Source organism: Physella acuta, unplaced genomic scaffold, assembly GCF_028476545.2.
Source record: "Physella acuta isolate Inbredline_101_S28 unplaced genomic scaffold, ASM2847654v3 ptg000264l, whole genome shotgun sequence".
Classification (NCBI taxonomy): domain Eukaryota; kingdom Metazoa; phylum Mollusca; class Gastropoda; family Physidae; genus Physella; species Physella acuta.
Genome location: NW_026731783.1, coordinates 1965238 through 1981421, shown reverse-complemented (window position 1 = coordinate 1981421; position 16184 = coordinate 1965238). Strand labels below are relative to the sequence as shown.

Sequence of the window (16184 nt, the reverse complement as noted above, 5' to 3'; positions counted from 1 at the left end):
AAAAAGATGGATTTGGACTCGCTGAATGTCAGTTTAAAATTTATCAACTCTATGGTTAAACCAGCATTTGATAACAATATGACCTGCTAAGTTGCAGCTGATAGTGTAAACTTGTCTTAAATAGGGTGGTCAAAACTGTGTACCTCACTCGGAATAATTAACAGTGTAGTGAAATAAGAAATTCCTCTTTAACTAATTCACAAGCGGAGTTTAGAAAAAATCGGAAATAGCTGTGAGTTTCGAATAAAAAAATATTCTATGTAGATAACGGTCAAAGGGAAGTAACTGTGTAAATATTTTTACGCTTAAAAGGGTGTTATAAGTTACCCCCCTTTTTGGGAGAGTAATTCCTAGTTGTGATTATCTTTTTATTATTGTATTACTTATAAATGTAAAACATAAAATATAACATGGAAAAAGAAAATGGCGTATTAACTTATATTTGAATGCGCTTAACCACACAATGTGGCTGATTAAAGGCTTATGTCAAACTCCTAAAAAGTCGCACACATTTCCAAATAAGTCACACGAACCCCCAATAAAAATTAAATCATGTCCCTAAAAAATTCCTACTCTGAACAAATTATGTTAACCCAAGCCCAATACAGTCTCACCAAGCTTGAAACAAATTAAGCAAGCGACAAATAAAGTTAAACCAAGCCGCTGTAAAGTTAAACCATGCTGCTATAAAGTTCAACCATACGGCTATAAAGTTAAACCATGCTGCTATAAAGTTAAACCATACTGCTATAAAGTTAAACCATGCTGCTATAAAGTTAAACCATGCTGCTATAAAGTTAAACCATACTGCTATAAAGTTAAACCATGCTGCTATAAAGTTAAACCATACTACTATAAAGTTAAACCATGCTGCTATAAAGTTATCCCATGTTCCCAATACATTAACAACCCATAATTACCCATAATTTGTAGATATTGTCACTATTGTTTAGCTATACAAACTATACTAGAAACAGATATGTATCGAATATCTTGATTTCAAAATTAAATATTTCGTCAGATACATACAGAAACACATCAATAGCTTTATAAAGCTGTTCAATGTTAAAACGTGTATACATTTTAAAGACTTTGTGGTCGAGTCGGTAAAGCTCATGGTTGCTAAACCGAAAAGTCTAGAGTTCGAACCCTCGGGCAGATGAGGCTCGTTAGCTGGGGACAGCCACTCCTCTCTAGGAGAGACAACTCCAAAATTAAGCAACTGCTGCCTTGTAGTTTGTTCTTGTTTGGACAAAGGCTATGAAAGCAAATCCAAAAAGAAAAGCAGACTGAAATCGGAGTCAATGGCCTCAATGGCGCATAACCAGTTGACACGTAACGCTTAATTGTGTTGGAGGCGTGGTCGAGTCGGCAAAAAGCTCATGGTTGATAAATTCGAACAGTCTCGAGTTCAAACCCACTGGCAGATAAATCTCGATCCCCTTCAACACTATTAATTAAGAACGAAGAAGATAAAGACATTTTAAATTTTTAATGTGTTATTACATATGGTAGTCGCCATTTCTAGAACGAGAATATTAAATGCAGAACCTAATAATATAATTATATCTTTGAATTAGAATGGAGATAACAATTTACTAACTTAGGTTAACTTACTAACAGAAGCCATCGAACACAATTATTATTACTCAATCCATTACGAAACTTGATAATTTAAAAATAAACAGCCTGTTTGTTTAATATAATATAGAAGTCAAGAAAATAAAAAAAATACGTTGTGGTATAAATAATGATGTATTACAAATACGAAAGTTTCTGAATTTCTCTACTGTATAAAACTCAAGTAAATGAATTTGGATTTCGGCATTGCCTCTCCAACCAATCTTTGATATCGTAGACTTTCGGCTTGAGACGTGCGTTCCTCAATTTGTTGCAGACGGTGCAGTAAACATTTGGCCTGTTCACCAGTCGATATTGATCTTTCGCTCTCAGCATCTCGCTGTAGCGTTCAACATCGGTGCTCATACTCTTCAAATACAACGCCAAGTCCTTAGCTGTGTTGAATTTATTGGCATCAACATAAGTACCTTCGGGAATGTTCCTAGCATAATCAGCCCCACCTCGAGTTACCGGGATCACGTTGATGTTCGGTAAAAAAACTCGGAATAATTTTTCCGTGATGTAGTCTTTGCATATGGAGTTTTCAAAAGACAGATAGAATTTGTATGTGTTGAACTGGAGCGTTAGACAGTGGGCGCTTGCGTTGGGCTGTCGGCATATGCTAGCGTTGCTGCATCGTCCGAAGACATCAACATCAACGTATTTCTAACGGGGAACAAAATTTAACTCATATTTCACATTTATTAAAAGCCAAAGTTATTCTTACTTAATATGCCTCAGTGGCGTAGCGAGGAGGGGGGGGGGTGCGGATCGCACCGGGTGACACCATTTGGGGGGGGGGGGGTGACACCAAGCAAAAAATAGCAAAATATATAGAGAAAAAGGATAATTCCACTTAAGTAAGTGATTAATTCGAGTGTTAAAAAGTCGTTTCAGAGTAAATTTGACAAATCCCGACAAGGGTGGAAGGGGGGTGCAAATCGAAAGTTTGAGGGGGGGGGGGAGGGTGCAAATCGAAAATTGAAAGTTTGTCCCCGGGCGCCTGGAAGGGTCGATACGCCTCTGGGGGGGGGGGGGGACACCATTAAGTGCTGCACCGACCTCGCTACGCCACTGATATGCCTATATGTAAGACTTGTAGAAAAAAGAAGTTTTAATCCTAAATTGTGATTAAAAAGTATTTAGGTTGACTCTAACCTTCATTTCTATAACGTAATCTTCTCGTTTAGATTGGGTTTTACAATGACTGACCAGCCACAGAACTGTCTTGGTTTTTTGTTTCGCCAACTCAACTAAACATTATAAAATTTAGAAATAAAATTTAAAGCACAGGTGGTAATGAGATAAAATAAAAAGTTGCAATTGTGTAGAATGTAGAAGAAAGAGACACAAAAAAAATTGGTTTTTATAAATATCGTTTTTATAAAAATAGAAAATATAACTTATTTGTAATGATAAAAAAAGCGAAAGTTAAACCATTTGATACTAATTTTTTATTGTAAGATAGTTTAAATATATTTTTAAAAAATTAGGTTAGAACTCAGTGTAATATAATTTAACTTTATTGAATCGTTTACTGGTTGAAAAAAAATTAATAGATTTTATGACACTAACCCTAAATCTGAGCCAGGAAGCGAATACTTACGGTAATTTATCTTTTCCCCACTTTGAACTTTCTTCACATAGTGGTAGGGCAAAAATATATCGGCGTCCACTGTGTAGTGGGCTGTGAAGTTGAAGTCAAATCTCCAGGCAGACTTGGCTGTGGATGAAATATTTGGACGTTGTTGTATATCCACCAGAGGCGTAGCAACCCCTCCCGGCGCCCGGGGACAAACTTACAATTTGGCGCCCCCCCCCCCCCTCATATATTTTAATTTTTTTTTTAATTTTTATATTTATAATTCAAAACAGCAGTTAAAATGAGCTTATTTTGGCGCCCCTAGGGTCGGCGCCCGGGGATATATGTAACCCCCCGCCCCCCCTCTGATATCCGCCGATGTTGGGCCATGTAGTCACATATACGGCTATACGTTGTCTACAGTAAACTGGATGAATTAAATGTTTTGATTTTTTATTGATTAATCAAGTAAATCACTGATTTCTTTTTCGTTACTTAAAAATAACAACTCAGTTTAATTCAGGCAGTTAAGTTAGTAAATGAGATAAGCTAATTATTCGTCTTTTTACACAAAGGAAATATGTGTGTAGTCTACATATCCGATTAAAGGCAAACCAAAGCGATTGGATTTAAAAATAGTACAATAAAAATGTCCACGAGGGGATGGTACTATGTGTAAAAATGGGAGTGTTTATGGTACACTATATTGACAGGTGCAATGTGAAGGAGGGTGGGGTATTCATGGTGCATTATACTGGCTGGTGCATGATGAACGAGAATGTGCAGTTGGGTGGGATATTCATGGTGTATTATATTGGTCTGTTTAATGTGCAGTAGGGTGATATTCATGATACACTATAATGGTTGGTGAAATGTGCTGTTGGGTGATATATTCACAGTGCCGGCGCCAGGTTATTTAGCGCTCTACGCAAAACTGCTTAAAAAGCCCCCTTTCACACAAATTAATTACTAAAACATATGTGTAAGAAAACAATTAATTAAAAGTGACGTATTTATTTATTATCGATTGCATACACGTTATAAGTAGACATCAAAATAAAATTTTGCGTGCCTCCTTCGTCTCAAAAGTTTGTACTAATTCCTTCAATTCCAGTTTGCAAGCGTAATATCAGTTATTGAAATTGTTGTTAAGTCCACGAGTCTACTTTGTACTTTACGACATAGCCCCCCCCACCTCACCCCTTTGAATATTTTAAGTGCTTCCCACCCCCTTCCGGTAGAAAAAAATCTGGAAAAAAAAACACAAGAAAATAATTTTTTTCTTGTAGTGTTGGTCTCCCTGCAGTCCGCCCAAGGTGAGTTCCAAAACGGAACTTGCATGTTTTAAGCTTGACTGTCTTTAGTTATAATTGTAAAATGTCTATAGTGTGTGATTATATGTAACGATTTTTAGTTTTTTGAAAAATAAAATGTTATAAATGCTATTTATGAATCCTTTAGGAGAGGGTGAAAAATATAAAAAGACAATTAATTAGATGTTTAATTTACGACTAAGACTATATGTCAACTAACACTAACATTAAGAATCGCAATCTACATCGGCTACTGATGTATTTGTTTTTCAACTTGATAATGCTAATTTTGTTTAAAACTTAGGCTCTATATTATAATTTTTACTATAGCAAATAATAACTTTAAGTTGTGTTTGTATGTAAGCGGTCAACCTAAAGTGCAGAAATTTGAAATGAATGTAAAGTTAAGCATCGAATTATCTCCCATTTGAAAATCCAAGGGAAATAACTCACAAGAATAGCTAAATTAACCAAGTGTACCTAAGACATGCTTGAAAAACACAGTAAAACGCTTTAAATTTCATTACGTAATAAATATTATAAATCTTATTTATTAGCTGTGTATCCTTGTGAAAACAATATATTTTACCTATTGAATACTTAACTGTAGGTTTTGTTTGAAAGTCTAAAAGCAATAGCTTTATCATAACATACTTCTATTTAACTTTGAAAAACATATTTTCCATTGCATCTTCAAAAGTAGAAATTACTATTAAATTTTGGATCCCTTAAATAAAGGGACGCCTTTCGAAAAACTCAAACACGGGTAACTGTACTTTTAGACATTGTTAGAATGATTGATTAAATATAAAAAAAAAATATAATTTGAGAAAAAAGAAAGTTTACGGTTAGTTATAAATTCCATTCTATTTAATATTACATATTAATACTTTAAGAGTGGTAATATAGATTCTTAAAAAAACTAAAAACTTTTCAACTGGAGAACGCCCACCTTTCTTTGTAGTGTGTTCGGTACTGAATTGAAATTTTCCAATTTACGATAAACTGGACAACACATTCACAACACATACCAAACTTCGATACCTAAACATAACTAGACTCGATGCTCCAGAACTACGACACCAACTCGTTCAACTTCACCAAGCTCTACAAACGATACTCACAATCAACTACGATTTCACTAGACTACACTACAATACAATTCGATACCTTAATACCACAAGAATCAATACTCCCGAACTTCAGAACTACGATACTTCATCACCTGCATTCTCATTCCTCTATTACCAATCATATTCCACTAGACATTCATCTACAAAAAAGCATAATAACAATTATGACGTTCGAAACTTTATACCTACGAAACCATATCAGCAAAAGTCATTCGCCGTTACTCCCAAATCTAAACGATTCATCAAAACTTACCAAACAAGTACAATACTTTGAACACCCCGTCATTACAAAACTCTATACACCAGGACATATTTCTAATTCAAAGTCAGTGAAAACGAGATTTACCAGCCCTATTAAAATTAGATAATCGTTTGAAATGTTCGAATTTAAAATTACGAACTTATTTAATCTTTTCTACATCAATTATGACAAAGTGACTGGTAAAAAGCGCCCCGACCTTTCCAAATTTTGCAGGTGGGGTAGCATTTCCATCATCGTGAATAAATATAGGCCTATAAAGACCTAATTTTGGGGTGGGGGTGCAAAATTGATAGTTCGTACTAGGTGCCGAAATAGATCGCTACTCCTTTATAAAAGTTATTGATTTTTAGGTACTTTTTGATAATAGAGATTAAACCTTTTGCGCCCCCCTAAGGATGGCGCCGGCCCTGTATAATCATGAAACACTATAATGGTTGGTGAAATGTGCTGTTGGGTGATATATTCATGATACACTATATTGGTTGGTGCACTATATTGTTGTTGTAATGTGCATTGGGTCGGATATTCATCTGCACTATATTGTCTAATACAATATGCAGTAGGGTGGGGTATTCATGGTGCACTATATTGGCTGGTGCAATGTGCAGTTGGATGATGTTTATGGTGCACTATTTTGGCAGGTGCAACGCCCAGTAGTCTGGAATGTTTATTGCGCATTATACTGGATGGTGCACGGGGCACTAGAATGTCCACTGGTGTGGTATGTAACTACATGTAATAACAACTAAAACTAAAAAAATTATTTAAAAAATCATCCCTCACCATCCCAGAGACAACTGGGCAAGTTCTTGGGCGGCTCTGTATCCATCAAGACGTACAACTGACCCGGCCACCTGCGTGACGGCCTCTGCCACTCCTTCAGGTGGAAGCCCATGACGACAACAACATCGGTGTTTTCCGTAACGTTGTCCTGATCAAACACACACGCCGTGTCGGAGCACTTCGGGACATCTTTCAAGTACGGCAACAGCCAGTTTACCGGGTTTATCAAATGAATGGATAAGGGTAATCCGGATTTTTGTTTAGATTTTAGTTTATAGTATGGATCATCAGTGCTAATTAATGTTTTGTTTGTAACGTTATAATTTGTTGCTAAAATAAGCGAATATGTTATATCAGTTACTACGTGAGTGTATTTGGGTTTTAGTTTATAGTATAAATCATCAGTGGCAATCAATGTTTCGGTGGTAGCATTATAATTTGTTGCTAAAATATGCGAATATGTTATGTCAGTTACTGCGTGAGTGTATTTGTTACTGTCTATTTTTATATTTATGTTTATATTTGACGATGTTGAGTAATTTGTATAATTAAAATCTAGAATTGTGTCTACAAAAATAAATTGTATTTGGTTAAATATAGAGTAGTTCATGTACTTATAAAAAACGACTAAAACAGTTATAATAGTTAGGATTGACAGTGCTTTTTTGTACTTCGACATTTTGTTGATCAATAAAGTGATAGATTAGATTTGAAATATTCGACAGTATCTGAAGAAGATATCTAGACTCAGGGATTAAACAATTACACAATTACTAGTTAGTTCTAATAATATAATAGTATAACTTTACTTCCATGTTACTTTATGCCCTTATATTTAAATAAAATAATTGCTCCTATATACACACGCACAACACGTACGCACACACACACACACACACATACAAACACGCACACAGACACGCGCACTAACTAACTAACTAACTAAACAAACAAACAAACAAACAAGCAAACAAACAAATAAACAAATAAATAAATATATATATATATACATATATATATATATATATATATATATATATATATATATATATATATATATATATATATATATATATATATATATATATATATATATATATATATATTCAAATATACATATGTGTACGTATGTATGCATTTTAAAAAAAAAACTCAATGTGAAAATACAGTTTCAACGCCCTACCTTACTTTATATCACCTGAATCAATAATCCTTACACTGTCAAGAAAAATAAAATGTCAATCAAATTGTGCTGCTAATAATACGATCAGTTGTGGTGGACCAACACCCATGTACCTGTTGCAGAAGTTACCATAGGATTCAGATAACAAGGTAGTTAGACAGGTGGGTAAAGGGGCGTGGCTTACCTAAGTGGTAGCTACACCGTGGTTTCTTAGCCTGCACAGGAGGGGCACATAATTTAGTTTATATTATATGATATACATGTTGTAGAGAAGTTTTAATAATAAGTCTTGTTTTTCTTGTCACAATTATTAAATTATTAAATTTTTCATAGATTTTAAAAAATATATTAAATATTACAAGCAACGCACGATTTAAAAGAAAAATTAATATTCAAATAAAAGAAAAAAAAACATGTTAAGATTTTCAATTAAAAAGCGAATTTTTTTAAAATATGAATTACGAAAATCGCAATCCAATTTTATATTCATTGCTTAGTTAACTTCACGGATTGGTGACGATAAGATTTTCAAAAGCAAAATGAATATCAATATTAATACATTGTAGCTAGAAAAGACACCCTTCTACTTATTTATAAATAATGACATGGGTTGTTTTTTACGTATATAGGTAGCATGTAAGAGAAATACATTGAACGTTTTCTATCTCTGTGTTATGGTAACATTTTCGAAGGGGTACGGTATTATTCAAATTGAAAAACATAACAGATTAGTGCTGGGGTTGGGTCTTTACTTGTCAAGTAGGCCTAGTATTGTTTACTTTCGATTAGAACCGACACGAATCTTATCAAGTTCGTTTCATATTAGCAATGCCACTCCCGTTTACCCTTCACATGAGAGTAACAACATCACGAACATTTATTTCAAGCCTCAAGGATGTGCCATCCCGTATCTTGTCTTACTTGTTTCAACAATTTTTGGACTACTATCAAAAATCGGCTTCTTTTATTTATATGCAAGGGTGGAGTTTTTTAGGGGAGTTAACTCTGATAAAAACAGTATAGCAATTTATCGAATATAATACAATTTAACTGGATACCAAAAAATTGGGTGACAAAGCTGGAAAAAAAATTGAATTTATACTTATAACATGCATTCTGTTGAAAAGAATACATAATAATAAACATAACTCATACCCTAAATCTAACCTTAATCCAACCCTAGGGATAACCCTAACACTAATCCTAACTCTAACCTTAACCCAAACCCAAACCCAAACCCAAACCAAACCCAAACCAATAACCTAACCTAACCTAACCTAACCTAACCTAACCTAACCTAACCTAACCTAACCTAACCTAACCTAACCTAACCTTAACCTTAACCTTAACCTTAACCTTAACCTTAACCTTAACCTTAACCTTAACCTTAACCTTAACCTTAACCTTAACCTTAACCTTAACCTTAACCTTAACCTTAACCTTAACCTTAACCTTAACCTTAACCTTAACCTTAACCTTAACCTTAACCTTAACCTTAACCTTAACCTTAACCTTAACCTTAACCTTAACCTTAACCTTAACCTTAACCTTAACCTTAACCTTAACCTTAACCTTAACCTTAACCTTAACCTTAACCTTAACCTTAACCTTAACCTTAACCTTAACCTTAACCTTAACCTTAACCTTAACCTTAACCTTAACCTTAACCTTAACCTTAACCTTAACCTTAACCTTAACCTTAACCTTAACCTTAACCTTAACCTTAACCTTAACCTTAACCTTAACCTTAACCTTAACCTTAACCTTAACCTTAACCTTAACCTTAACCTTAACCTTAACCTTAACCTTAACCTTAACCTTAACCTTAACCTTAACCTTAACCTTAACCTTAACCTTAACCTTAACCTTAACCTTAACCTTAACCTTAACCTTAACCTTAACCTTAACCTTAACCTTAACCTTAACCTTAACCTTAACCTTAACCTTAACCTTAACCTTAACCTTAACCTTAACCTTAACCTTAACCTTAACCTTAACCTTAACCTTAACCTTAACCTAACCTTAACCTAACCTTAACCTAACCTTAACCTAACCTTAACCTAACCTTAACCTAACCTTAACCTAACCTAACCTTAACCTAACCTTAACCTAACCTTAACCTAACCTTAACCTAACCTTAACCTAACCTTAACCTAACCTTAACCTAACCTTAACCTAACCTTAACCTAACCTTAACCTTAACCTTAACCTAACCTTAACCTAACCTTAACCTAACCTTAACCTAACCTTAACCTAACCTTAACCTAACCTTAACCTAACCTTAACCTAACCTTAACCTAACCTTAACCTAACCTTAACCTAACCTTAACCTAACCTTAACCTAACCTTAACCTAACCTTAACCTAACCTTAACCTAACCTTAACCTAACCTTAACCTAACCTTAACCTAACCTTAACCTAACCTTAACCTAACCTTAACCTAACCTTAACCTAACCTTAACCTAACCTTAACCTAACCTTAACCTAACCTTAACCTAACCTTAACCTAACCTTAACCTAACCTTAACCTAACCTTAACCTAACCTTAACCTAACCTTAACCTAACCTTAACCTAACCTTAACCTAACCTTAACCTAACCTTAACCTAACCTTAACCTAACCTTAACCTAACCTTAACCTAACCTTAACCTAACCTTAACCTAACCTTAACCTAACCTTAACCTAACCTTAACCTAACCTTAACCTAACCTTAACCTAACCTTAACCTAACCTTAACCTAACCTTAACCTAACCTTAACCTAACCTTAACCTAACCTTAACCTAACCTTAACCTAACCTTAACCTAACCTTAACCTAACCTTAACCTAACCTTAACCTAACCTTAACCTAACCTTAACCTAACCTTAACCTAACCTTAACCTAACCTTAACCTAACCTTAACCTAACCTTAACCTAACCTTAACCTAACCTTAACCTAACCTTAACCTAACCTTAACCTAACCTTAACCTAACCTTAACCTAACCTTAACCTAACCTTAACCTAACCTTAACCTAACCTTAACCTAACCTTAACCTAACCTTAACCTAACCTTAACCTAACCTTAACCTAACCTTAACCTAACCTTAACCTAACCTTAACCTAACCTTAACCTAACCTTAACCTAACCTTAACCTAACCTTAACCTAACCTTAACCTAACCTTAACCTAACCTTAACCTAACCTTAACCTAACCTTAACCTAACCTTAACCTAACCTTAACCTAACCTTAACCTAACCTTAACCTAACCTTAACCTAACCTTAACCTAACCTTAACCTAACCTTAACCTAACCTTAACCTAACCTTAACCTAACCTTAACCTAACCTTAACCTAACCTTAACCTAACCTTAACCTAACCTTAACCTAACCTTAACCTAACCTAGCTGATATACGTTCTTTCCCTTACTCGACCCGCGCTCCACCAGATGTGAGGGTACAGGTGTTTTAAAGAAGGAATGAATGATGATGATGATGGAAATATCCAACACAGGTTCCAGTTCAAATATAATTGTTCTTTATTAAAATGATATTTATGTTCAAGTTTCTACCTAACTGATCTACACTGTACTATTTACTTCTACTACTGACTGTTCATTACAGGTTCCAGTTCAAATATAATTGTTCTTTATTAAAATGATATTTATGTTCAAGTTTCTACCTAACTGATCTACACTGTACTATTTACTTCTACTACTGACTGTTCATTATACCACTAACTACGTACTCCCATGATCAATCCTAACACTAACTACCGTTCTCTACATTCTACAATCTAACACCTTCTACCTCGCTAGCTAATCATGATCTACCTAACTATCTACATTCCTCGGCCGTCTCTGACCGCTACCTAACAACTCCTGGCCTATCGCTCTACTGCTCCACGCCTCAGTGGTCAGCTGACCGTCCCACGTGACCGGTCAGCCCTGTGCGCCCATTGGCCTCTCTAACCAACCAACTAGGCCTATAGTCTGTTTCTGCTAACCTATATCTGCTAAACATGTCTGACGTAATCTTGCGTCATCACACTAACCTTAACCTAACCTTAACCTAACCTTAACCTAACCTTAACCTAACCTTAACCTAACCTTAACCTAACCTTAACCTAACCTTAACCTAACCTTAACCTAACCTTAACCTAACCTTAACCTAACCTTAACCTAACCTTAACCTAACCTTAACCTAACCTTAACCTAACCTTAACCTAACCTTAACCTAACCTTAACCTAACCTTAACCTAACCTTAACCTAACCTTAACCTAACCTTAACCTAACCTTAACCTAACCTTAACCTAACCTTAACCTAACCTTAACCTAACCTTAACCTAACCTTAACCTAACCTTAACCTAACCTTAACCTAACCTTAACCTAACCTTAACCTAACCTTAACCTAACCTTAACCTAACCTTAACCTAACCTTAACCTAACCTTAACCTAACCTTAACCTAACCTTAACCTAACCTTAACCTAACCTTAACCTAACCTTAACCTAACCTTAACCTAACCTTAACCTAACCTTAACCTAACCTTAACCTAACCTTAACCTAACCTTAACCTAACCTTAACCTAACCTTAACCTAACTGTGAGGGTACAGGTGTTTTAAAGAAGGAATGAATGATGATGATGATGGAAATATCCAACACAGGTTCCAGTTCGAATATAATTGTTCTTTATTAAAATGATATTTATGTTCAAGTTTCTACCTAACTGATCTACACTGTACTATTTACTTCTACTACTGACTGTTCATTATACCACTAACTACGTACTCCCATGATCAATCCTAACACTAACTACCGTTCTCTACATTCTACAATCTAACACCTTCTACCTCGCTAGCTAATCATGATCTACCTAACTATCTACATTCCTCGGCCGTCTCTGACCGCTACCTAACAACTCCTGGCCTATCGCTCTACTGCTCCACGCCTCAGTGGTCAGCTGACCGTCCCACGTGACCGGTCAGCCCTGTGCGCCCATTGGCCTCTCTAACCAACCAACTAGGCCTATAGTCTGTTTCTGCTAACCTATATCTGCTAAACATGTCTGACGTAATCTTGCGTCATCACACTAACCTTAACCTAACCTTAACCTAACCTTAACCTAACCTTAACCTAACCTTAACCTAACCTTAACCTAACCTTAACCTAACCTTAACCTAACCTTAACCTAACCTTAACCTAACCTTAACCTAACCTTAACCTAACCTTAACCTAACCTTAACCTAACCTTAACCTAACCTTAACCTAACCTTAACCTAACCTTAACCTAACCTTAACCTAACCTTAACCTAACCTTAACCTAACCTTAACCTAACCTTAACCTAACCTTAACCTAACCTTAACCTAACCTTAACCTAACCTTAACCTAACCTTAACCTAACCTTAACCTAACCTTAACCTAACCTTAACCTAACCTTAACCTAACCTTAACCTAACCTTAACCTAACCTTAACCTAACCTTAACCTAACCTTAACCTAACCTTAACCTAACCTTAACCTAACCTTAACCTAACCTTAACCTAACCTTAACCTAACCTTAACATAACCTTAACCTAACCTTAACCTAACCTTAACCTAACCTTAACCTAACCTTAACCTAACCTTAACCTAACCTTAACCTAACCTTAACCTAACCTTAACCTAACCTTAACCTAACCTTAACCTAACCTTAACCTAACTTTAACCTAACCTTAACCTAACCTTAACGTAACCTTAACCTAACCTTAACCTAACCTTAACCTAACCTTAACCTAACCTTAACCTAACCTTAACCTAACCTTAACCTAACCTTAACCTAACCTTAACCTAACCTTAACCTAACCTTAACCTAACCTTAACCTAACCTTAACCTAACCTTAACCTAACCTTAACCTAACCTTAACCTAACCTTAACCTAACCTTAACCTAACCTTAACCTAACCTTAACCTAACCTAACCTTAACCTAACCTAACTTAACCTAAACTAACCACATCTAACGTAACCACACCTAACGTAACCACACCTAACGTAACCTAACCTAACGTAACCTAACCTAACGTAACCTAACCTAACGTAACCTAACCTAACGTAACCTAACCTAACGTAACCTAACCTAACGTAACCTAACCTAACGTAACCTAACCTAAACTAACCTAACCTAACCTAACCTAAACTAACCTAACCTAAGCTTTTCCAATTGCCCTCCCCCTCCCCCCCCCCCACCCCCTGTTACTTAATCCCTTAGCACTATCCTAATTCTACTCAAGTAGGCTGACACAATTTACAAGTGCATTACACGTAGTTTATTGACATTTTTCAATTTTGTAGAGATACAGTGACCACCCCCTGCTCCCCTATAGCCTCTAGATACCTCTGTAATTTAAACCGCCGTAAAAATTAAAACTTGATTTAAAGTAACAATATTTGTGACAGGGGGAGATAAAAACTTTTTTTTTTTTTAAATACAAGCTTTATTGTAATCTAATATCCAAAGCAAACAGACTTTAGACCTGTGCGTTTATTGAGTTATGTGTGGGAACATTGACTTTAAATTGCAATGCACTGACTGTTGTAAAATGTATGGAAGTTAAACAAAAAAAAAAAAAAAAGAAAAAAACACAAACAAGTATCATGTACATGGAGCCTCTTTGTATTTTTCTGTCCTCCACAAAACAGTAACAATATAGTTCTACACAGCAGCGTAGCACGGGTAAGCAATGCGTCTCGTATATCAGATAAGGCTCGAGTTTCAGTCTTCGTACCTTGATGACACCTGTCAGTGTCAGATGACTTGTGGGGTTTTTATTGACACGACATGGGGTTAGCAAATGTAATCTGAAGCAGATTAAAAGATTACACAAGGCGTACACAGACAAGGGGTCTGCAATTTCATTTTGTGCACAAGATAATCCTTTTAATATTTGGTACACTCGCTACAATTTACCTACAATACTTTGTGAATTGTTACTTATTTATTAACTTTCAGTAGGGTAATCGATGTTAAATTCACCTTCATGTATCTTGTTGCAGTTTGTTTTAGTTGTTTACATTCTTGTATACGGAGTATATAGGAAGTATTGTAATCATGCTAAAAATCGAAATCGAGATTTTCACAAATCTCGACGTTTTAGACCTCCCTGAGTCCGAAAAACATAATTTTGCAATCTTGTCTTTATGTCTGTTTGTGTGTCTGTGTGTCTGTGAACACGATAACTTGAGTACTGTTACAGCAAGGTCGATGAAATTTCATATATAATTATTAATGTGTAGTTCTGAGTCATATTTTCAGCGATTTCCGATAACAGAAAGTGGAAAATATTCTACTTTCAATTTTTCAAAAGCCTATAACTTGAGAACTATTCCTGATAGATAGATGAAATTTCACATTTAAGTAAAAAAGCTAATTTTCCGTTTTCTTTTCAATTTTAAGTTATTTCCGTTAACCGGAAGTATTTTTTTACGCTATTTCTGATTTCTCAAAAACTACATTCTAATTCATAAAGCAATAATATTCCACACTGTTATACAAGTATTGTTTGCAGTTCACTTGGTGCGCAATTCGTTTTTCATCGAGATTCTATTATGTATTAAATGTATGTAAAAAATAATTAAAAAACATGTTTATATACCCCGTAGTGTTATATAAGAATATTCGAGAAAGTTTAGGGGAGATCACTCCAGCTTTTTAAAATTTATATTGGCGAATGGTTAAACTGGTATTTTAAGTTAACAATAATATAAAACACATCATTAATTCCACCAATTCTTTCAATGATGTGTGTTTTTTTTTTACCCTATAATAAATCAAGATACAATCAAACTAAACACAATTCGTATTTTTAATGAAGTAATCGACAAATTTTTACAAGTATCGAAAAAAAAACAGCACAATATTTTTTTAGAGTTCCGCTGTGTTGTACTAGCACTAGACTAATCTTGTAACAGAACATTGACAGTTGCAGATAAAGCTACTTGGTACGGTCCGGATATTACCTCAGCCAAACGCCCTAAAAAAACAACAGCGAAACATTCTGTTAGATAAAAACGTCACAATATAAAAACCTGCTTAATGTATTTTTCTATTTTTATTACCCTCACTGTAAGTAATTTTCGCGAATTCTTTTATTTATTTTGTTTATTTAATAAAATATAAACAGTATGAAAAAACGTCTCAAGAATTAAGATAACACATTTAAAAATCCGGGTAACTTTTTAAGCTTTATAAACGTGTGCTTGTATGTACTAGTTTCTTACAAATTATTGGCTTCGAGCTTGTAACTTGTGACGCCTTAAAAGTGTCTGAAACAAGAAATCAAATCTTCTCGAT

General features: G+C 34.9%; 1 protein-coding gene and 1 long non-coding RNA gene across 2 annotated transcripts; both read right to left on the bottom strand.

Annotated features, from left to right (window-relative positions):
* Positions 1–1744: 1744 nt before the first annotated feature.
* LOC131939036 (alpha-(1,3)-fucosyltransferase C-like) lies at positions 1745–2867 on the bottom strand. The gene is made up of 2 exons (XM_059297285.1): positions 2779–2867; positions 1745–2286 (listed from the first exon to the last, which is right to left on the bottom strand). The coding sequence occupies exons 1-2, from the start codon at positions 2782–2784 to the stop codon at positions 1801–1803; spliced, it is 492 nt and encodes a 163-aa protein (XP_059153268.1). The 5' UTR covers positions 2785–2867; the 3' UTR covers positions 1745–1800.
* A 12811-nt stretch (positions 2868–15678) lies between these two features.
* On the bottom strand, positions 15679–16158 carry LOC131939041 (uncharacterized). Its single transcript, XR_009386384.1, has 2 exons — positions 16112–16158; positions 15679–15864 (listed from the first exon to the last, which is right to left on the bottom strand). It is a non-coding gene; the product is annotated as an uncharacterized LOC131939041 (long non-coding RNA).
* Positions 16159–16184: the final 26 nt, after the last annotated feature.